The following is a 24,131-nucleotide window of genomic DNA, read 5'->3' on the forward strand; positions in this document are numbered from 1 at the left end:
CTGTAAGGTAGCACCATTGTGAAGCCGATCCAATTCACATTCTCCCAGAGACAAACAGAAAATGATGTGTCTCAGTCAGATGACTGAGGAGAAAGCATTACCTCCTTCCCTTGTATATCCTCAAATTCTCTCCGTATCCTGTGACTAAAGAGAGAACGTTTCCGAGCAGGAGATAAACAGAGAGCAGGAGTGACAGCGCGGTCAAATGGTTTCCCTCCAAATAAGTATAAACTAAACAGTCAGATTGAGCGGTCACATATCGGGTTCTGGCCTCTGTTCAGACTGAAGACTGACTGATCCAAACACATAGCAGGGTTCTACATTTCTTTTCTTTTTTTACTGCTACCAATTTTTTCACATGATTTTGGTCGCAGCAATATTTAATTAAAAATAAATATATATAATTGATCATGACCTGGACCCAGATTCACAAAAAAAGCTTAAAATATATATATTTTTAAATAAGTTTAAGATCATTTGTAAGTGCAATTCCTAAAACATTTCTTCTTAATGTAGGATTTTATGAACTTAACTATATTTTTAAGATCATGATTGTTGCGAAGCAATGAGCTAGCAAGTAAGGGCAATCATGTTAGCACATTTCTTACTGACAAAACAAATATACTTGGATTTAAAACAATCAATACTGAAACTTTTAGACAAGGTTTGTGAGTCAACTAAACATGTTCAATTGCTTTCATTAGCTTATTTTCCTCACTTCCATGAGTTTAAGACAAGGGTTGAGCCATGTTGGAATTAAGAACATCCAATAACTTTATTTTTGAAGAATCGTCTTAAGCATTTGCATATCAACAAGCAAGGTGCAGCAAACATAAGCACCATCGCTTGATAGTGCATAAACAATTTTAAAAGGATTGCATGAATAACTGTGGAATTATATATTTAAATGAGTTATTTGTTAAGATAGAGTAAAGGATATGTTCTGTATAATCCTACAAATTCCTAGGGGGGAAAAAAATGTAGGCCAATTACCTATTTTTGTTTCCCTTACAATAAAAACAGTGTAATTCATTTGATCACATTTATTTGTAGAATCGATTAGTAAGAGAGTAATAGTAATGAATAAAGTCCGGTTACAGCTTTTGACAAAGTAGAAATGAAAAAGATATAAAATCAGCCAGGTGCACAGGTGAAATTATTTTGCTGCATTCTTCAACAAAAGGACCAGCTCATGAATTACATAAAGAAATAGCATATTATAATATGTTAGTTTTTGCTTAGTAGCCAGATGAATGCTGCCGCGGGAGGTGTCATGTGCCAAATGCATGGACAGCACAGATATTCTTGGAAAAAGTTAAAATAGAGCTGCACCTCTTGGATTATGAGTGTTATTTGACAAAGGTAATAGAAACGGCAAAATATGTACATTCTGATGCTACAATGCATTTGGAAAGTATTCAGGCCCCTTGACTTTTTCCACATTTTGTTACAGCACAACCTTATTCTAAAATGGGTTAAATAAAATCTCAATCTACCCATTTTTATTTTATTTAGCAAACTTATTCAACTGAAACACATTTACATAAGTATTCAGACCCTTTACTCAACTTTGTTGAAGCACCTTTGGCAGTGATTACGGTCTTTTTTAAATTTAATTTTACCTTTATTTAACCAGGCAAGTCAGTTAAGAACACATTCTTATTTTCAATGACGGCCTGGGAACAGTGGGTTAACTGCCTGTTCAGGGGCAGAACGACAGATTTGTACCTTGTCAGCTCGGGGGTTTGAACTCACAACCTTCCGGTTACTAGTCCAACGCTCTAACCACTAGGCTACCCTGAATTTCTTCTTTACTGACTTCCTAGTTAAATAAAAGGTACATTTTAAAATAAATAACATTCCATTGTATTTATCCGTCTAAATTATAGGCCTAATTTTAAAATGGTTAATCCCCTATAGGAGTTCCCCGAATCAAAGCAGTCTTATCAGTCTACTCTGTTCTACTTGGAGTACTCCATCCTACTTGGAGTAGGCTTCACAGCGAGAGCGTGCATATTTTTACATGTTGAAAGGCTCTCAATATCTGGGAAAATATCCACATCAGGCAGCAGGTGCGAGTGTCTGAGAATGACGTGATATGAGGCTTGTGGAACCTTATGTTGGCAAGGGGAGCCATCTCACCATGGACAATTTCTTCACGTCACTGTCATTGGCGAACAAGTTGCTTGCAAAGAAAACAAGTCTGACCGGTCTCAAGTCTCATGAACAAAGTGAGACGGGAGCTCCCTCCCTCTGTCCAAAATAAGGCACCTGCACAGCAACGGTGTTGAAGAATGACAAGACACAGGGACAAAGAAAACCTGATACTATTAAGCACAACAAACAAAAAAGGTAATTAGTGCGTAAAGCAAGTGAAAGTTCTGAACGTTTTGTCAACTGTTAGGACAAGGGACAACAGCTAAAGGAAATCCAACTGATACCATTGCATGACGATGAACACAAGCACGAGCTGACAATTGACTGACTGCTGTCATATTAACACTTATATTCATTATAATAACCTTATTGCTTTTGTGCAGTTTCACTATTTATCAAGGCCACCTGGCGCTTATGTTTATGATACTTTTCTTTTTATAATTTGACCGCTCGTCTTTTGACTGTGTCATAGTGGTTGGTGTATTTTTTTAAATATTAGGGTTATAAAAAATAAGCTGTTACCATGTTTCAACACATATGCTTTGTTTCATAGTTGTAACAAAGGCACTCCATGACTTTTTTTTTTTTTTTTAAATCGAACACCTGAATTTTGGCATTGTGTTATTGCATTGATTTTGTTAACCAAAAGAAACTAATGAAAATGCTAGTGTTATTTGCAATAAAAATACTAATTGTATTCTAATGTTTACCAATGCCTTCATAAAACTAGAGATGACTAGGCATCTTTTAAAATGTGCATGCCCTTGTGTTCTTACATTGACTTGGATACATTTACTGTAACAGCAAAGAAAAGAGACTTCAAAATGTACAAAATGTATTTGTTACAGATTTCAAATGAACGTGGTTTTCTTTTCGGCAAAATCCTCTAGAGGGGAGAATTCCCTTCAGGTTACCCTTTATTCAGGTGCTCACCAGCCAAACAGTTGTGTTTGGCTAGCGGTGTATCTGTCCCTTGTGATTGTTTTGAAAACGAATGGCCACTGGATTGCTGCAAATACGCATGATTCTACCAGGTAGGCAAAGGCAACTTTGAAGCTACTTTTCAATTGCCTTTCTATCTACCCGAAAACTAAAAAGGCCATCATTAGCGTCGTTAACGGCTACACAACGAGGTAGACATATAGGCCCTAAGTGCACCGCATGACATGCAGGTACATTTGCCAGTGTCACACCGGGCCAGAGCCAACTGAAAGATACTGGTCCAAATGAAAAAAAATACCGGCCTGGGACTAGATCTGACAGGAAAGCAAATGACGCGTGCATAATTTCAATATCTAGTGATTTTATCTTTCATTTGCGAGCTGAACAAGAAGCCAATACAGGGTTCATACAGACATTGGCAAGTCAAAACGCAAAGACTTAAGCACTTACATTTCTATTTCAAGGACCTACAGTTGAAGTCGGAAGTTTACATACACTGAGGTTGGAGTCATTAAATCTCGTTTTTCAACCACTCAACAAATTTCTTGTTAAACTATAGTTTTGACAAGTCGGTTAGGACATCAACTTTGTGCATGACAAGTCATTTTTCCAACAATTGTTTACAGATGTCACTTATAATTCACTGTATCACAATTCCAGTGGGTCAGAAGTTTACAAACACTAAGTTGACTGTGCCTTTAAAGAGCTTGGGAAATTATGTCATGGCTTTAGAAGCTTCTGATAGGCTAATTGACATAATTTGAGTCAATTGGAGGTGTACCTGTGGATGTATTTCAAGGCCTACCTTCAAAAACTCAGTGCCTCTTTGCGTGACATGGCAAACCCCCCCCCAAAAAAATAAAAATAAAATAAAAATTGTAGACCACAAGTCTGGTTTATCCTTGGGAGCAATTTCCAAATGCCTGAAGGTACCACGTTCATCTGTACAAACAAGAGTAAGCAAGTAAACACCATGGGACCACGCAGCCATTATACCGCTTAGGAAGGTCTGTCTCCTAGAGATGAACATACTTTGGTGAGAAAAGTGCAAATCAATCCCAGAACAACAGCAAAGGACCCTGTGAAGATGCTGGAGGAAACAGGTACAAAAGTATGTTGTGGGGGTGCTTTGCTGCAGGAGGGACTGGTGCACTTCACAAAATAGATGGCATCATGAGGCAGGAAAATTATGTCCATATACTGAAGCAACATCAAGACTTTAGTCAGGAAGTTAACCTCTAGGTAGGCTAGCGTCCCACCTCAACAGCCAGTGAAAATGCAGGGCGCCAAATTCAAAACAGAAATACAATAATTAAAATTCCTCAGAGGTATTTTACACCATTGTAAAGATAAAATTCTTGTTAACCTCTTGAAGCTGGGGGGGCACTATTTTTATGTTCCCAAAGTAAACAGCCTATTTCTCAGGACCAGATGCTAGAATATGCATATAAAATCGGCAGATTAGGATAGAAAACTAAAGTTTCCAAAACTGTCAAAATATTGTCTGGGAGTATAACAGAACTGATATTGCAGGAGAAACCCTGAGAAAAATCAAACCAGGAAGTGGCTTCTATTTTGAAAACTCCATGTTCCATAGCCTCCCATTGCTCCATTTAAAGGGATATCAACCAAATTCCTTTTCCTATCGCTTCCTCAAGGTGTCAGTCGAGACATTTTCAGGCTTTTATTTTGAAAAATGAGCCAGAACGAGTGGTCACATGAGTTTTGCTTGCGCAACAGAGTTTGGATAGGTATTGCTTTTCCCTCTCCTACTGTGAAAGACATTTGCGGTTGACATATTATCAATTATATAATATAATAAAAAAACGTTGACATATTTCTGTGGACATAATGGAAACTATTTGGAATTGTCTGCGCTGTCGTGACCGCTCTTTCCTGTGGATTTCTGAACATAACGCGCCAAACAAACCGAGGTATTTTGGATATAAAAATTATTTTTATGGAACAAAAGGAACATTTGTTGTGTAACTGGGAGTCTCGTGAGTGAAAACATCCGAAGATCAAAAAGGTAAATTATTTTTTTGATTGCTTTTCTGATTTTCGTGACCAAGCTATCTGATGCTAAGTGTACTTAATGTTTTGTCATGCGATCGATAAATTTACAAACGCTTGGATTGCTTTCACTGTAAAGCATTTCAAAATCTGAAACGACAGGTGGATAAACAAAAGGCTAAACTGTGTTTTACAATATTGCACTTGTGATATCATGAATATTTTTAGTAATATTATTTGACTGTGGCGCTATGCTATTCAGCGGTTGCTGATGCCAATTATCCCGCTTAAGGGATGGGTAGCGTCAAGAAGTTAATCCAACCATAGTGTCCGATTTCAAAAACGCTTTTCGGCGAAAGCAAAACATATCATTATGTTCGGTCAGCAACTAGTCACAGAAAGCATTCAGCCATTTTCCAACCAAAGAAAGGAGTCACAAAAAGCAGAAATATAGATTTGGGCGCTCAGAGCCCAAATCAAGCCAAACAGATATCCGCCATGTTGGAGTCAGATGTCAGAATAGCATTATAAATATTCACTTACCTTAGATGATCTTCATCAGAATGCACTCCGAGTAATCCCAGTTCCACAATAAATGTTTGTTTTGTTCGATAATGTCCATAATTCATGTCAAAATAGCTCATTTTGTTTGCGCGTTCAGTCCAGTAATCCACATTCATGACTAGGAGCAGACGAAAAGTTTAAAAGTTTGTTACAGTTCGTAGCAACATGTCAAACGATGTTTAGAATCAATCTTTAAAAACCATCCTAACATAAATCTTCAATAATACTCCAACCTGACAATTCCTTTGTCTTCAGAAATGAAGTGGAACGTAGCTACCTTTCACGTGAGCGCGCGACTGAGGCTGTGGCACTCTGCCAGACCACTTACTCAGAGCTCTTATTTTATCTTTATTTAACTAGGCAAGTCAGTTAACAACAAATTCTTCTTTTCAATGACGGCCTAGGAACAGTGGGTTAACTGCCTGTTCAGGGGCAGATTCGTACCTAGTCAGCTCGGGGATTCGAACTTGCAACCTTTCGGTTACTAGTCCAATGCTCAAACCACTAGGCTACCCTGCCGCCCCTCCTTTATAGTAGAACCCTCAAACCAGTTTCTAAACACTGTTGACATCCAGTGGAAGCCGTCGGAAGTGCAACATATCAAATACACAGTGGGATATTGGTTTGGAGCTGAGTTGAGAAACTACAAACCTCAGATTTCCCACTTCCTGGTTGGATTTCTTCATGTTTTTGCCTGGCATATGAGTTCTGTTATACTCACAGACATCATTCAACCCGTTTTAGAGACTTCAGAGTGTTTTCTATTAATGATATGCATATTCTAGCTTTTATGGCTGAGTAGCAGGCAGCTTAGTTTGGGCACACTTTATCCAAAATTCCCAATACTGCCCCCTACCCCAAAGAAGTTAAAGTTGGGTCGCAAATGGGTCTTCCAAATGGACAATAATCCCAAGCATACTTCCAAAGTTGTGGCAAAATGGCTTAAGGACAACAAAGTCAAGGTATTGGAGTGACCATCACAAAGCCCTGACCTCACTCCCATAGAAAATTTGTTGCAGAACTGAAAAAGTGTGTGCGAGCAAGGAGGCCAACAAACCTGACTCAGTTACACCAGCTCTGTGAGGAGGAATGGGTCAAAATTCACCCAACTTATTGTGGGAAGCTTGTGGAAAGTTCCCCGAAATGTTTGACCTAAGTTAAACAATTTAAAGGCAATGCTACCAAATACACTCAATTAGTATGTAAACTTCCTACTCACTGGGAATGTGATGAAAGAAATAAAAGCTGAAATAAATAATTCTCTATTATTCTGACATTTCACAGTCTTAAAATAAAATGGTGATCCTGACTGACAGGGAATTTTTACTATGATTAAATGTCAGGAATTGTGAAAAAAAGGAGTTTAAATGTAGTTGGCTAAGGTGTATGTAAACTTCCGACTTCAACCATACTTTCCCTCTGTCACATGACACATGTCGCTAGACAATTTACCCCTTCTCTTTAGCAGACACAAACACACACACAGATATGCATTTCTCAGTCACACACACAAAGAGGTACTCGAGGACAGAGCATGCAGCCTTGGTAAAGAAAATGACAGATGTGGAAGACCGAGTCTCCCACTCCAGCAGTTAACACTTCATCAAATCTATAGCACTCTCCCTGCCCCCTTAGCCACACAAACACTTTTCATTAAGTAGCCTAGTAATACAAGCACAGGAAAACTGAGACTGATTTTCTCTCGTACCACCCACACACGATTTAATGTTTCCCAGTAGAAGAGGTCGTTTTGTTGCTGCGTCATCCCTCTGTGCTAGCCTCTAGCCTTGCAGCGGAGTTGGCATGTATATTTATGGCAGGGGCGTAGGCAGCAGAGAGAGCACTGGGGGTTTAACAACCTGTCCTTACCGTCACAACCTGATCATAAATTGCTATTGAAAAAAATGACTTGCTATGTCTTTACGTCACCTGCCATCCCATGGTTGGAGTTATTTATCCAATACAACCTAGTGTTCTTCAATGGAAGCTTCTATAACATCAGATATGTACAGTGCGGTGTCCCTCAGGGCATGTTACACACTCTCCATGTCAGCACCCAAAGCCAGTGAGCTCACTGAATAAGGAGATAGTTAGTCTCAAATATAATTGTATTGGTCATAAACACATATTTAGCAGATGTTATTGCAAGTGTAATGAAATGCTTGTTATCCTAGCTCCAACAGTGCAGTAGTATCTAAAAACAATTCACAACAGTACACACAAATCTAAAAGTAAAAGAAAGCAATTAAGAAATATTTGATCGAGCAATGTCGGAGTGGCATTGACAATGTTGAGCTGTCAACGAACAGCATTCTCACATAGGTATTCCTCTTGTCCAGATGGGATAGGGCAGTGTGCAGGAGATTGCATCGTCTGTGGACCTATTGGGGTAGTATGCAAAATGAATTGGGTCTAGGGTGGAGGTGTATGGATCCTTGACTAGTCTTTCAAAGCACTTCACTTCATGACAGCGTGAGTGCTATAGGGCAATAGTAATTTAGTTCAGTTACCTTGGCCTTCTTGGGTACAGGTACAATGGTGGCCATCTTGAAGCATGTGGGCACTGTGATAGGGAGAGAATGAATATGTCCGTAAACACACCAGCCAGCTGGTCTGCGCATGCTCTGAGGACACTGCTTGGGATGCCGTATGGGCCGGCAGCCTTGTGAGGGTTAACACGTTTAAATGTCTTACTCACGACGGCCACAGAGGAGGAGAGCCCGCAGTCCTTGGTAGCAGGCTGCGTCAGTGACACTGTATTATCCTCAAAGTGTGCAACGGTGTTTAGTTTGTCTGGAAAAAGACTGTCCGTGATTGCATGTAGACCCTGCCACATGTCTTGTGTCTGAGCCGTTGAATTGCGACTCCACTTTGTCCCTATACAGACATTTCGCTTGCCTTGGAGGGAATGACTACACTGTTTGTGTTCAGCCATATTCCCAGTCATCTTTCCATGGTTAAATGCTGTGGTTCGCACTTTCAGTTTGGCGATAATGCCACCATCTATCCACAGTTTCTGATTAGGGTAGGTTTTAATAGTCACAGTGGGTACATCATCTCCAATGCACTTCCTTATAAACTCACTCACAGAATCTGCATATAAATCAATATTATTCTCTGAGGCTACCCATAACATTTCTCAGTCAGCATGATCAGAAAAAAACCTTGAAGTGTGGATTTAGATTGGTCAGACCAGCGTTGAATAGTTCTTATCACGGGGGGCAGGGCCTAGTATGCATCATGGAAGTTAGAGTAGCAGTGATCGAGTATATTACCCGCACAACTGCTACAATCAATATATTGAATAAGCTAACCGATCGCTGCAGCTGTACATAGTCTATCGGTAAATAGCCCACCCAATTTACCTACCTCATCCCCATACTGTTTTTATTTATTTACTTTTCTGCTCTTTTGCACACCAGTATCTCTACCTGCACATGACCATCTGATCATTTATCACTCCAGTGTTAATCTGCAAAATTGTAATTATTCACCTACCTCCTCATGCCTTTTGCACACAATGTATATAGACTTTTTTCTTTTTTTCTACTGTGTTATTGACTTGTTAAATGGTTTACTCCATGTGTAACTCTGTGTTGTCTGTTCACACTGCTATGCTTTATCTTGGCCAGACCGCAGTTGTAAATGAGAACTTGTTCTCAACTAGCCTACCTGGTTAAATAAAAGGTGAAATAAAATGTAAAAAATATGCTAACAAATTTCCTTTGTTCAAATCCCCAGATACAATAAATGCAGCCTCAGGATATGGGTTTCCAGTTTGCATAAAGTCCAGTGAAGTTCCTTGAGGGCCAATGTGGTATCGGCTTGAGAGGGAGGGGGGATATACACAGCAGTGACAATAACCGACAAGAAAAGTCTTGGGAGATAATATAGTCTGCATTTGATTGAGGAATTCTAGGTCAGGTGAACAAAAGGAGTTGAGTTCCTGTATGTTGTTAAGTTTACACCATGAGTCATTAATCATGAAGCATACACCCCCGCCCTCCCCCTTCCCAGAGAGATGTTTATTTCTGTCGGCGCAACGCTTAAAGAATCCAGGTGGCTATATCGACCACATATCCCAAGAGAGCCATGTTTCCGTGAAACAGGCTGTGTTACAATCTCTGATGGCGCTCTGGAAAGAAAACCTTGCCCCAATTTCCTCTACCTTGTTGTCTAGAGACTGGATATTGGCGAGTAATATACTCGGAAGCGGTGGGCATGCCTTCGAAGCCTGACCATAAGGCCGCCCCATCTACCTCTTCTGCGGCCACGTTGTTTTGGGTCGGCCTCTGGAATTAGATCAAATGCCCTGGGTGGTGGTGCGAACAAAGGATCCGCTTCAAGTCGTATTCCTGGCCATAATGTTGGTAAATTGACGTCGCTCTGATATCCATTAGTTCTTCCCAGCTGTATGTGATAACACTTAAAGGTTCTCTGAGCTAACAATTAAATAAATACATAAAATAACAAAATACTGCATAGTTTCTCAAGGACTAGAAGCGAGGCGACCCTCTGTTGGCATCATCTTGCAAATCCAAGTCCAAAACAAATTCATGGCAACGCACAGTTCTATACAGAGTCATGATTGCATGTTACTCCCATCTCCAATTACTCAAGCAATCAGCAAAATTACCTTTACAAAACGGATTTAACAACGAATGGACCGGCAAGGACTGTAAGGGGACACAAACGCACTACAAAAAAATACAAAAAAAACTTGTATTATTGCATTTTTAAAAATGTGTGACTCTCCATGTCTATCAGCATGTTGTTACCTTTTTGTGGACCCCAGAAAGAGTAGATGCTGCTTCCGCAAAAGCTAATGGGAATCAGAACTTTAAAGAAATATATGTAAAAAATAAATGTAAAAAATGTTTGAAGTCACCTCCACCTCCCGCACACAAACAGTGCATTCAGATGCCTTGACTTTTTCCACATTGTGTTACGTTACAGCCTTACTCTAAAATGGGTTAAATAGATACAAATCTCAAACTGCACATAATACCCCATAACGACAAAGCAAAAACAGGTATAGAAATGTTGGCGCATATATATCTATATTTATTTATTTATTTATTAACATTTACATAAGTATTCAGGCCCTTTGCTATGAGACTCGAAATTGAGCTCAGGTGCATCCTGTTTCCATGGATCATGCTTGAGATGTTTCAACAACTTGATTGGAGTCCACCTGTGGTAAAATGTATTGATTGGACATGATTTGGAAAGGCACACACCTGTCTATATAAGGTCTCACAGTTGACAGTGCATGCCGAAGCAAAAACAAAGCCATTGTCTGCAGAGCTCAGACAGGATTGTGTCGAGGCACAGATCTGGGGAAGGGTACCAACACATTTCTGCAGCCTTGAAGGTCCCCAAGAACACAGTGGCCTCCATCATTCTTAAATGGAAGTTTGTAACCACCAAGACTCTTCCAAGAGCTGGCCGCCTGGCCAAACTGAACAATCGGGGGAGAAGGGTGGTCAATCTGACAGAGCTCCAGAGTTCCTCTGTGGAGATGGGAGAACCTTCCAGAAGGACAACCATCTCTGCAGCACTCCACCAATCAGGCCTTTATGGTAGATTTACTGAGGAGTGGGTTCCGTCTGGCCAAAGGCACATGACAGCCCACTTGGAGTTTGTCAAAAGGCACCTAAAGACTCTGACCATATGAGAAACAAGATTCTCTTGTCTGATGAAGCCAAGATTGAAATCTTTGGCCTGATTTTCAAGCATCACATCTGGAGGAAACTGGCACCATCGCTACAATGAAGCATGGCGGGGGCAGCATCGTGCTGTGGGGATGATGTTTTTCAGCAACAGGGAGACAAGTTAGGATCGAGGGGGAAATGAACAGAGCAAAGTACTGAGATCCTTGATGAAAACCTGCTCCAGTGGATTCAGGACAAGTCTCCGAATGTCCTTGAGTGGCCCAGCCAGTGCCCAGACTTGAACCCAATCTAACATATCTAGAGAGACCTGAAAATAGTTGTGCAGCAACACTCCCCATCCAACCGGACAGAGCTTGAGAGGATCTGCAGATTAGAATGGGAGAAACTCCCCAAATACAGGTGTACCAAGCTTGTAGTGTCATACCCAAGAAGACTAATCACTGCCAAAGGTGCTTCAATAAAGTACTCAGTAAAGGCACTGAATACTTATGTAAATGTAATATTTCAGTCTACTCTTTAAATAAATTTGCAAACATTTCTGAAAACCTGTTTTTTTGTCATTATGGGGTATTGTGTATAGATCGATGAGGGGAACAAAATCAATTTTAGAATAATGTATCATAACAAAATGTGGAAAAAGTCAAGGGGTCTTAATACACACACACAGTGCATTCAGAAAGTATGTATAATATATATATATATATATATATATACTAAATGTAGCATTTAACCATTTCACATTTTATCAAGACCGGAATGAACTGACTCACTAACACACAAAAAGTTAGGTAGGCCTACAGTGGCAACTTTAGGGAGCCATGTTAGAAATAATTACAGCTTTACCATCCCTCCCACACACATCTGCACCTCTCTCCATCTAGCCTAACTCGAAACATTTCAGAGAGGTGGGCCAGCGGGATGAGGTGGAGAAGACATGGGGGGTGCACCCCAAATTGCACCCTATTCCCTTTCTAGTGTCGTGTCTTTGGCTATGCCGGATTAAGTGATATGACATGCTATTCTATAAAATAATTTTGCCGTAATTAATATCACCTGATTGAGCTAATCATGTAAATGTAGTTAACTAGAGAGTCGGGGCACCACAAAATAATATTTATGGAGCTGTTATCTTCCGAATAAACTCTTAAAGACCTAGTAATATTTTACATCAATAGCAGTCAATATTAATCGTCACCTTATTTCAGTCTCATCTGAAAGTTGTAAATTCTTGGGTATCTTCACGAACCCTGGCTAACAAGTTGAATCAGCAATACAAAATTGGGTTTAATTATTTATTTACTAAATACCTAACTAATTATATGTAATTCTGTGTGATTAATCATAACTTGATTACAAATTACATCATGAAGGGAAACGTCCCTAGCGGGCGGAACAGATATGACAGCTTGTTACACAAAAGAAAAGGGGCTGGGTTTGAGTGAAAGAGCGGGAAGACTGAGGAACAAAGGGCGAAGCTGTGCTATCTTAAATACAGTATCTTATGTATTCTAAATGGGCCTTGGTCAAAAGTAGTGCACTAAGGGAGCCATTTCACAAGCAGCCCCGACATGACTTTCAGTGGGGGCTTTTTCTGAGAGGTGGAGGGGAACATGACATAAGTCTTCATCTCTACTGTATCCGTTACATAGAGGTGTGGTAAACAGATCTGCCCTGTCTGTGCGTATATATGTGTTTAGGTTTATAGTATCCTACCAGGCTTTCCTGGTTCACGGTGTAGCCAAGGGCTTATATGAACAATGTGTCCCAAATGGCACCCTATTCCCTATAAAGTGCACTTCTTTTGACCAGAGCTATGGCCCCTGGTCAAAAGTAGTGCACTACATAGGGAATAGGATGCTATTTCAAATCAAATATCATTTGTCACATGCTTCATAAACAACAGGTGTAAACTAACAACACCATATTTACTTAATGGGCCCTTCCCAACAATGCAGAGTGGAAGAAAATATGAAAATAACAGTACAAGGAATAAATACAACAAGTAACAAATTGGCTATATCCACAGAGTACCATTAAAGGTATGTGTACAGTATTGAATTTAAAAATAATAATAATGTAGGTTGTCACTGGCCTACACACACACACACAATACCCCATAATGTGAAAGGGGATTTATGCTTTCAGAACATTTTGCAAATTAAAGCATTCAAACCCTTTATGGCAAGCCTAAATAAGTTCAGAAGTAATGCTTAACAAGTCACATAATAAAGTTGCATGGACTCACCCGGTTTAAAAAAAATGTTGACTACCTCATCTCTGCAGCCCACACATACAGATAATTGTACGGTCTCTCGGTCGAGCAGTGAATTTCAAAACAGATACGACCAAAGACCAGGGAGGTTTTCCAGTGCCTTGCAAAGGGCACCTATTGGTAGATGGTAAAAATAAATAAGTAGACATTTAATATCCGTTTGAGCATGGTGAAGTTAATAATTCAACTTTGGATGGTACACCCAGTCACTACGAAGATACAGGCATCCTTCCTAACACAAGTTACCAGAGAGGAAGGACTATAAGACTTAAGAGTTTAATGGCTGTGATAGGATAAAACTGAGGATGGAACAACATTGTAGTTACTCCACAATAGTTACAAAATTGACAGAGGGAAAAGGATGAAAGCCTGTACAGAAAAAAAATATTCCAAAACACGCATCCTGTTTGCAACAAGGTACTAAAGTAATACTGTAAAAAATGTGGCAAAGCAATTAACACTTTGTATTCAAGACAAAAAGTTATGTTCGGGGCAAAAGCAAACCACCACATTACTAAGTACCACTCTCCATATTTTCAAGCATAGTAGTGGCTTCATCATGTTTGGGGTATGCATGCTTGTAATAGTTAAGGACTGAGGAGTTTTTCAGGGCAAAAAAATATATATCAAATAATGCTAAGCACAGGCAAAATCCTAGTTCAGTCTGCATTTCACCAGACACTGGGAGATTCAGTCACCTTTCAGCGGGGCAATAACCTAAAACCCAAATCTACACGAGTTGAAAATATATGGCAAGACCTGAAAATGTTAGTCTAGCAATGATCAACAACCAATTTGAGGTTGAAGAACTTTGGGGGAAGAAAAAATAAAAAATAATAAAAATAGGGCAAATGTAGCAACATCCAGGTGTGGAAAGCTCTTAGAGGCTTACCTAGAAAATCAAATTCGCCCAAATGTCTAAAAACATGTTTTCACTGTCATTATGGGGTATTGTGTATAGATGGGTGAGAAATATATTTAATACATTTTGATATGTAGGTGGTAGACATTTTGGACATACCCAGAGAGAAAGGACTGTCAGAAGCTGAATTATGAGCAGTTATACATAGCGCTTCCCTCACCTGATCAGTATTTATGTATTAATTCACTCAATGTTGTTCATTCATTACCATTTATCACTGTGGTGTGTCTCAGGATATTCTGCAACTGAACTGTGGGGAACTGAAGGGAGAGCTTGTGATAAATTGGCTTACAGGAGAATCGTCGGCTCCATTCAATAGAATCAGGACAGAGAACGACTATATTCATAGGTGACTGCTCCCACCTGCTGCCCAGATGGTGAACTTCATTTATTCATTATTTCTAGATAAATCATCTTTCATGAAAAGGACAGGGAGCAGAGGTTGTGCATCCTTACACCTACGCAACCTAGATGAGAGCTAGATCCTGGAAGGGTGAAGATGTAGCCTAACATACACAATATTCTTGCACAGTGTAAGCAAGCAAATGATCCAGCTGACATGAGATTCCAGCTTATTTAACCAATCAAAGAAGATCATTCTCCACTGAAGGGTCACACAATTAACTCGCTTCTGTCTAGCCCTCTTGATTTCCTGCCTTTAGACTTACCCGGTTTGGGGGTTGTTTCTGGTCCTCTCCCGTCTGGAACAGACACTGGGTCTTTTCTAGCAGTTTCAAACTCGCCTGGTGTGGTGTCTCCCTCCTCAGTCAGAATGGCTGTGACCACAGGACTCGCCACCTCAGAGTGACAGACTTTAACAGGGCCGTGCAGTCCTCCCTCCTCACACAGCGAGTCCATGGGCTCCCCTGAACAGCACAAAGCCAGTCAGTTAGTACTGATACACAATCAGTAGGTATTAATACTGTACTACAATGAGGTCTGAATGTAAAAAGTTAGCCTGGTTGAACCAGACAGAACACTCACCATTTTCACTTGTTCTGAGTGGTCAGTCTGGGTTAACCAGGCTAATACAGAGTAGGAATGGGCATTTGAAATAATTTCACTGTTCAAATAGACCAGTTAAATAATGTTAGAGTAAAGAATAATGCGAGAATCCTTGTAATTTCTAAACCATTGCTGTCATTACCTTTCATTATGATTTCAATTACGAAGTGCAATTTTAAATACAGTACCTTCAGAAAACCTTCACATCCCTTGACTTTTTCCACATTTTGTTGTGTTGGGACTAAAATGGATGATCTTTTTTTTGACAATGATCTACACAAAAATATTCTAATGTCAAAGTAAAGAGTGTAACATTTGAAGGAAAAAAATGAAAATGCCATATCTTGATTAAATAGGATAAGCATACCTTTTAAGCCCACATACCCATTAAGCCCACTTCCAACTTTAGATTCAAATAAAACAAATAAACCTTTTCTGCAGTTAAGTATTTCAAACAATTAATCTGGTTATGTAGACAAGTATTTACTCTAAGCCAATCAGATGTTTAATTATTAAAGTTAGACAGCTGTGGAACATTTTTAAATGCATTTTCTTATTTTACCATTATATTGTTACATAAATGTCAAATTTACAAAAAAAATAGCATCTCATAAGCGTAACCTTTTAGGGATAGGGGGAGGCATTTTTACTTTGGATGAATTGCGTGCCCATAGTGAACTGCCTCCTACTCTGTCCCAGATGCTAATATATGCATATTATTATTACTATTGGATTGGAAACACTGAAGTTTCTAAAACTGTTTGAATTATGTCTGTGAGTATAACAGAAGTCATAGGGCAGGCAAACTTCCAAACAGGAAGTGGAAATTCTAGGGCTGGTTGATTTTCAACTCATCGCCTATTCACATCCAAATAAGATATGGATCTGTTCGCACTGCCTATGCCTTCCACTAGATGTCAACAGTCAGTAGAACGTGGAATGAAGCCCTTAGTGTGATGTGGGACCGGATGGCAGCTATTTGAGTCATTGGTCTGGCAGAATGCCAGTTCCTGGTTACGCACAGTAGTCATTATATCGCCTTGCGTTCCATTACTCTGTAGACAAAAACGAATGCTCCGGTTGGAACGTTATTGGATAAATATGATAATAACATCCTGAAGATTGATTCTCTACTTAGTTTGACCAGTTTATTCAACCTGGAATATAACTTTTTGAAGTTTTCATCCGAGTTCTCCTGGACCAGCACCAGCTTTTGGACATGTGAACTAAACGTGCTAGCAAAAGAAGCTAATTGGACACTAGTAATGGACATTATGGAACAGAACAACGATTTATTGCGGAACTAGGATTCCTTAAACTGCATTCTGATGAAAGATCAAAGGTAAAGGAATATTTATGATGTAATTTCGTATTTCTGTTGACTCCAACATGGCGGAAAAAAATATATTTCTTCTGAGCGCCGTCTCAGATTATTGCATGGTATGCTTTTTTGTAACGTTTTTTTTTTAATCTGACACAGCGGTTGCATTAACAACCTTTAATTAACAATCTTTAATTATATGTAAAACATGTATCTTTCGTCAAAGTTTATAATGAGTATTTCTGTTATATGACGTGGCTCTCTGTAATTACTCCGGATATTTTGGAGGCATTTCTGAACATGGCGCCAATGTAAACCGAGATTTGTGGATATAACTATGCATATTATTGAACAAAACATAAATGTATTGTGTAACATGTCATATGAGTGTCATCTGATGAAGATTATCAAAGGTCAGTGATTCATTTTATCTCCAATTCTGCTTTTGTTACTCTATCTTTGGCTGGGAAAAATGGGTGTGTTTTTTTTGGACTTGGTGGTGATCTAACAAATATATGTTGTGTTTTTTTTGTTTTTTTTTTAATCGGACACGATGGGTAGATTAACAAGATGTTTATATTTCATTTGCTGTATTGGACTTGTTAATGTGTGAAAAATAAATATTTTTAAAAAATATTTCTGAATTTCCCATGCTGCCTTATCAGCAGAAGCCCAGTATGCTCCTATTAAGCCTGGTTTGCATTGAAACATGTGGATAGTGTTGATATCCCTGATATTCAATTAACATACTTTTTTTGGTTCAGATTTAAGTTAATTAAAATAAATTACAGTTATGCATATTATGCATCTAGCCATGGTGTCTTTACCAAGATTAGAAACCTCTGAACTCTCTCCAAGACGTTTTGAGTGGACAGGTAGGCATCGATGCAGAGAGAATAATGGATCAGGGTTGAGGGATAGAAGACCAAGTGGTGGACAGAAATGCAAACAAATGAGGGACAAGAAGATTACTATTGAGTGACCACTTATGCACTTTGTCATTGTTGTTACGGCTGGGCAATAAATCAGCAAAAAAATAAATAAAAAAAGTTCAAATTTATGGGCAATTCACAATATCAAGAAAAGAAATGCTCTCGAAATAAGAGTCGTACAATTAAAATGTCAAATACACTGCATTTCAAACAGTCAGCAATAATCTAATGAATTCAGGATGGGTATAATGGCGCCGACAGACAGGGCAGCCGTGCTTCTAGCGCCTAAGCAACTTCGCAGTATTTAGTTTGTGTTACATCTTACATTAACAGCCAAGAAAAAGTGTTATTACATTCAACCGGAAATAACTTTTAGATATCAGAGCAGTCGTAACTCACCAGCATTCCCAACCAGGAATATGACTTTCCTGAATTGGATCCTTTGTTCGTACCCCTCAGGGCAATTCAACTGATTCAAGAGGCTGCTCACAAAATACCACTGGCGGAGAAGAGGTATTCGGAGAGGAGGAAAGCACACCACCCGCCGCTTCCAAGTACATTACTCGCAAACGTTCAGTCTCTGGATAATACAGTTGACGAGCTCTGGCTGATGATCTCCTTCCAGAGAGAATTCCGGGATTGTAACGTTGTTTAACGGAAACACGGCTCTCTCGGGATATCTGAGTCCGAACAGCCAGTTGGGTTCTCAGTTCAGGGCTCCCGAAGTCCTACCAGAACATTGACTGTAGAACTCACTCCGAGAAAATATTGGACCACTGCTACTCAACTTTTCGAAATGCCTACAAGGCCCACCCCAACCCTCCCTTCGGCAAACCTGAGCACAAGTCCATTTTGCGCCTCCCTTTAGGCAGAAACTGAAACGTGAAGTACCCATGCTAGTGACTACTCAACACTGGTCTGACCAATCGGAATCCATGCTTCAAGAATGTTTTGATCATGCGGAATGGGATATGTTCCGGACAGCCTCCAAATAATATCACCGACTACGCGGATATGGTGACCGACTTCATCAGGAAGCGTATAGGAGATGTTGTACCCACTGTGACTATTAAAACCTACCAAAAGCAGAAACCGTGGATAGATGGCAGCATTTGCTCAAAACTGAAAGCGTGAACCACTGCACTTTACCATGGCAAGGTGACTGGGAATATTGCCAAATACAAACAGCGTAGTTATTCCCTCCGCAAGGCAATCAAACAGGCAAAATGTCAGTACAGAGACTGTGGAGTGGCAATTCTACGGCTCAGACAAGACTTGTGGCAGGGTCTACAGACAATCAAGGACTACAAAGGGAAAACCAGCCACCGATGTCTTGCTTCCGGATAAGCTAAACACCTTTTTCGCCTGCTTTGAGGACAACACAGTGCCACCTACCAGCTACCAAGGACTGTGGGCTCTCATTCTCGGTGGGTGCGTTCTGCCCACCAGAGGGTGGTGCGGTCTGCTCAATGCATCACCGGGGACAAACTACCTGACCTCCAGGACACCTACAGCACCCGATGTCACAGGAAGGCCAAAAAGATCATCAAGGACAACAACCACTTGTTAGGCATTACTACACTGTAGGAGCTAGAAACACAAGAGTTTCACTACACCCGCAATAACATCTGCCAAAAGTGTATGTGACCAATAAAATTTGAGTTTGATGTTATACCTAGGCTAAATATATGCCTTCCACAACCACAAGACCCACTAATAATTGTATTATTTTTGAAATGGCCACTGACCTGGCTTTCAAGTCTATGAAAATGCCCCTTTTTTAATGTAACTAGAACCATACACATTCACAAATAATTACTAACTTCTTGTAGCAAGCATATTAGGCTATAGAAACATCAAGCCCACGTGCTAGTGGTCTCTCGAGTGGTGCAGCGGTCTAAGTCACTGCATCGTAGTGCTAGCTTCGTTACTACTATAGATCCTGGTTTGATACCGGGCTGTGTCACAGCCAGCCACGACCGGGAGAACCATGAGGTGGTGCACAATTGGCCCAACGTCGTCCGGGTTAGGGGAGCGTTTGGCCAGCCGGGATGTCCTTGTCCCATCGCGCTCTACTGACTCCTGTGGCGGGCCGGGCGAATGCACACTGACACAGTCACCAGGTGTACAGTGTTTCCTCCGACATTGGTGCGGCTGGCATCCAGGTTAAGTGTGCATTGTGTCAAGAAGCAGTGTGGCTTGGCGGGGTAGTTCAATGGGACAAGACTAACTACCAATTGGATATGACGAAATTGGGGAATTAATAAAAAGCCCACATGCTAGTGATTGGCCAGCTAATCTCTATATTTCAAGTTTAGCCAACAAGTGGCCTACTTTATTTCTCATAATTAGAACTAATTGCCAATTCCATATAATTGTGTTTTATGCTTATTACACATTAATAAAACACAGATTAGACAGCTAGCATAACAATCTTTAGCTAAAATGCTGCTATTGGTACATGGTACCCTACAGCGTGAGACAAAATTCATTTTCCAAAATCAATGTTCATTGATAGTCTCGTTTGAGTAGTGTCTGCTCTGAGTGCAGTTTGAGTAGGTGAGAAATAAAAAGGGTATCTTTAGAAAAGTTTACTTCTCCTCTATTACAGTAAAATAATGTCTCAATGTGTTTGTGTCCATATGACCGAATCAGTTGGACCAAACCTCAAATAGCGAGTTGAAATCACTTGTCAGAGGATGATGTGATGAGGCAGGGGGAGGGACTTGGTGTGCGTAAACAATAGAGGAAGAGGCGAAAGCAAAAATGTCCAAAATAAGGTCAATACAGGCTTATTTTGGACCTAAGCTTGTCGCCTGCCTTTGGGACAATGACTCCCGCCGTTAGGGCAAAGACATGAATCTTTTCATTATATACAGATCTCTGGTGTAAGTGGAGAGGTGCACAGGAGAGAAAGAAACAAGACCAAAAACACAAGAATAAAACAGACAAAACCTCCAAAAAAATAAGAGCAAAACTGCAATTCTTGCGATATAGGCATTGGGGAATATTGCGCAAAAACATACATTTGAATTAATTCGATATATCACCCAACCCTTCTTTAATCCAGGCGATTCCGTTTTTTTGTCCACCACCTGTAGTTTTTTAATACAACAGTGGAGGGGGAGATTTGAAACAGTCTTCATAAAAGCTTTAGGAAGACAAGTTAAACTAATTAACAAGAATAGCAGTATGGCAAATGTGATTCAGCTTTTCATTGAAAGTTGTGTGTTATGGTCTTTGTGCATGGCATCTTATACACAGAGGGCCGATGTGGTTCGAGGTTTTCGTTCTAACCAAGCAATAGCACACCTGATTCAACTAATCAGGTCTTGAATGAAGTCTATGATAAGTTTGTTAATTGAATCAGGTGTGTACTGGTTGGCAAGAACAAAAGCCTAAGTCCACATTGATCTCTGTGGATACGGTTGGACACAAATATTTTCATATCTTCTAAAGTCATTATCTCCACTTTTCTTACAAAAATGTGGACAAAATGCATAAATTAACCTTGGGAATTTCGCAAGTGAAAGAATACTGACGTCAATGGGAGGATCTAAACGTTTAACTTTGCACACATTGACCCCTGCCCACGATCTGCACTGAGGAGTACTTGGTTTGAGTACTCATGCACATCCCTAGAACAGAGCAGCCTACCACATGTAATCGATGTGTCGTTTACTAGAGACAGCTTTGCATTAGTATTTTACGAAAGCAAATTTCCTCTCACCATCGCCTTGTTCCGTTGGCATCTCCCCTTTAGACAGAAACTTGCTCATCTTCTTCAGGATCTTCTTGTGGGTTTTAGATGGCTGAAAGTTCAAGGCATGACACCTACAAACCATGTATTAGTGTGTTAGTGAACCATTAGTATATGGCTTATAACTGAGTAAAGGGTCATCTGGGTCATGTTCATTAGGCATCAAACAAAACAGATTGAAATAGGGTGGGACTACCCAAACGTGTCAAATAAGGAACTCTTGCTTCTGTTTTTCATTGGAAAACATTTGTGCATTTTGCTAAGGTGTGCAGCACTGTAATAGAGTAAACTAAAAATGGATAACGAGGAAAAGTTCTAAGTTTATTCACCCAATGGGTCAGACAGCTGAACAGACAAAGACATGTTCTCCCCAGCACAAGCATTTACACCCGACTTTATAGGAGGAGTCTCCTCCTTTTCTCTAAACATTACATCTTTATTGCTAGGGAAGAAAGTTAAGTGATGTGAGTAAACTGTTCCTTCTCCCTTAATGTGACCGGACCTCGGCACCCATTCTTCACTAATCCACACCTTTATCAGTAACCGCAACCATGTGACTGCCTTTCCCTTACTTAGTAACATTTCAAGCCCCTGGCTCACCAAATACATTCCTCCTACAGATAACCATTCACTTCTGGTGTAGCAAGTACTTCAAATCACAACCCAACAACTGAAACCTGACTGTGGCACTTCTCCTTTCCATAGGATACCGGATGTTCTGCATTTCCCCCTCGGTAACATGAATATTTCAAGTTTACACGTCAGAACCAATCAGCACTAATGAATACGACCCCAGTTTTAGCTAGGTTGATGTGAGTCTTTTTGATAATAGGCTCTCTTTACCTGATGGTGTACTGTGGACAGCAGGTCTTGTTCATGATGGGCTTGTAAACATACTTCCCGCTTCTGTAGAAGTAACAGACAAGGAAGAATAACAAATGAACATATGCAGTGGGCATTTAGACTACTACAGATAAGGAATGTATATACACACACACACACACACACACACACACACAACTACAGATAAGCAATGTGGCAATGTTGTACACCCAAAAATATGTTAAACATGGAGGGCTATGCTGCTGTGTCAAAACGTGTAGAGAGACTACTGGCCTGGAGGAAAACAGTGTGTGAGTTTATAAAGCTCAGAGTCGGACTTACCGTCTCCATCCTCTGTCTATGAGATCCTGGTAGTCTTGTACTGTCATGGCGTGTGACCACATCCCTGCATAAAACACAGGCAGGATGAGTGGACATGAAATGGGGTAAATCCACAATAACGGATTTACGCTTTGACTTGATAAAATGTCTTCCAAACAAAAAACATTTCAAAAGTTTAACCACTTTGAACAAGTCACACAAATGTCATAAAAACACATTTACTGGAAGAACTGTGCAGATGCAAAGTTTGGTAACAGAATTAGGGTAAAAAATAAAAAAAACTTCCAAAAAGATCTGCTCCCAATTAAGATTCAAAGATCTCTGCAGAAAGAATGTGGTCTGAGCTATGACATGACACATTATTTTTTTCACCTACAGTTATTGAACTACAGTTGGCGAAGTGGATTTACGGTCACCGAATCACTTGGAATAATGTTTATTACGCTTTCACAAATATTCCTGCACAATTGAACAGTAATTAATCCTAAAGGAATTGTTATTTCTTGCCCGCCCACCCACCCACTTAATGTCACCGCTCACCCAATTTCCCAACTACCCTCTCACCCAAAACCCCACCCTCCCATATGGACAGGGAAAGAGCAGACAAATCCAAAGCAAGTCATAAACACAAGAAACGTAGGAAAAACAAAATAATTGTAATAGAAACCAATGAAGAAAATAAGTACAATTATTCAACCATTGATATTAAACTACACACTTATACATTAGTGGTACAGTTCAATTAATTCATTTATCAATCACTCTTTTCCTATGTCTACTGAACAAAAATAAAAACGCAACATGAAATTTCAAATCCTTTACAGACATCCAGTTCATAAAGAAATCAGTCAATTGAAATAAATTCATTACACCCTAAATCTATGGGTTTCACATGACTGGGAATACAGATATGCATCAGTTGGTCACAGATACCTTTAAAAAAAGCTAGTGGCGTGGATCAGAAAACCAGTCAGGCAGGAATCTGTTGTGACCACCATTTGCCTCATGCAGCATGACATCTCGTTCACATAGAGTTTATCAGGCTGTTCATTGTGGCCTGTGGAATGTTGTCCCAGTCTTCAATAGCTGTGCTTAGTTGCTGCATATTAGCGGGAACCCGAACACGCAGTCGTACACCTCGATCCAGAGCATCCCAAACGCGCTCAATGGGTGACGTCTTGTGAGTATTACATTACATTGCATTCCACGACGAAATTGAGTGGCAGGCTGACCACTTGTTACATGAGCCAAGGTAAATTGCTAGCTAGCATTAAACTTATCTTATTAAAAAAAAAACTATCAATCTTCACATAAACACTAGTCAACCTAGTAATATGAACCATGTGTAGTTATCTAGCTTGTCCTGCGTTGCATATAATCAATGTGGTGCCTGTTAATTAATCA

The 24,131-nt window shown here is 39.9% G+C and overlaps 1 protein-coding gene across 5 annotated transcripts in view; it reads right to left on the reverse strand.

The window, feature by feature from the left end:
- Positions 1-24,131, reverse strand: part of LOC112252741 (arginyl-tRNA--protein transferase 1) — a 193,479-nt gene that overhangs the window by 153,543 nt on the left and 15,805 nt on the right. For all 5 annotated transcript variants that reach the window (XM_024424256.2, XM_024424259.2, XM_042323427.1 and 2 more), the window contains exons 2-5: positions 22,728-22,791; positions 22,407-22,469; positions 21,534-21,637; positions 15,214-15,411 (exon numbers count right to left, since the gene is read on the reverse strand). In XM_024424256.2, the coding sequence (XP_024280024.1) occupies positions 15,214-15,411; positions 21,534-21,637; positions 22,407-22,469; positions 22,728-22,791 (429 nt within the window). The remainder of the gene's footprint in view (positions 1-15,213; positions 15,412-21,533; positions 21,638-22,406; positions 22,470-22,727; positions 22,792-24,131) is intronic.

This window comes from Oncorhynchus tshawytscha, linkage group LG06 (genome assembly GCF_018296145.1).
Source record: "Oncorhynchus tshawytscha isolate Ot180627B linkage group LG06, Otsh_v2.0, whole genome shotgun sequence".
In the NCBI taxonomy this organism is placed as follows: domain Eukaryota; kingdom Metazoa; phylum Chordata; class Actinopteri; order Salmoniformes; family Salmonidae; genus Oncorhynchus; species Oncorhynchus tshawytscha.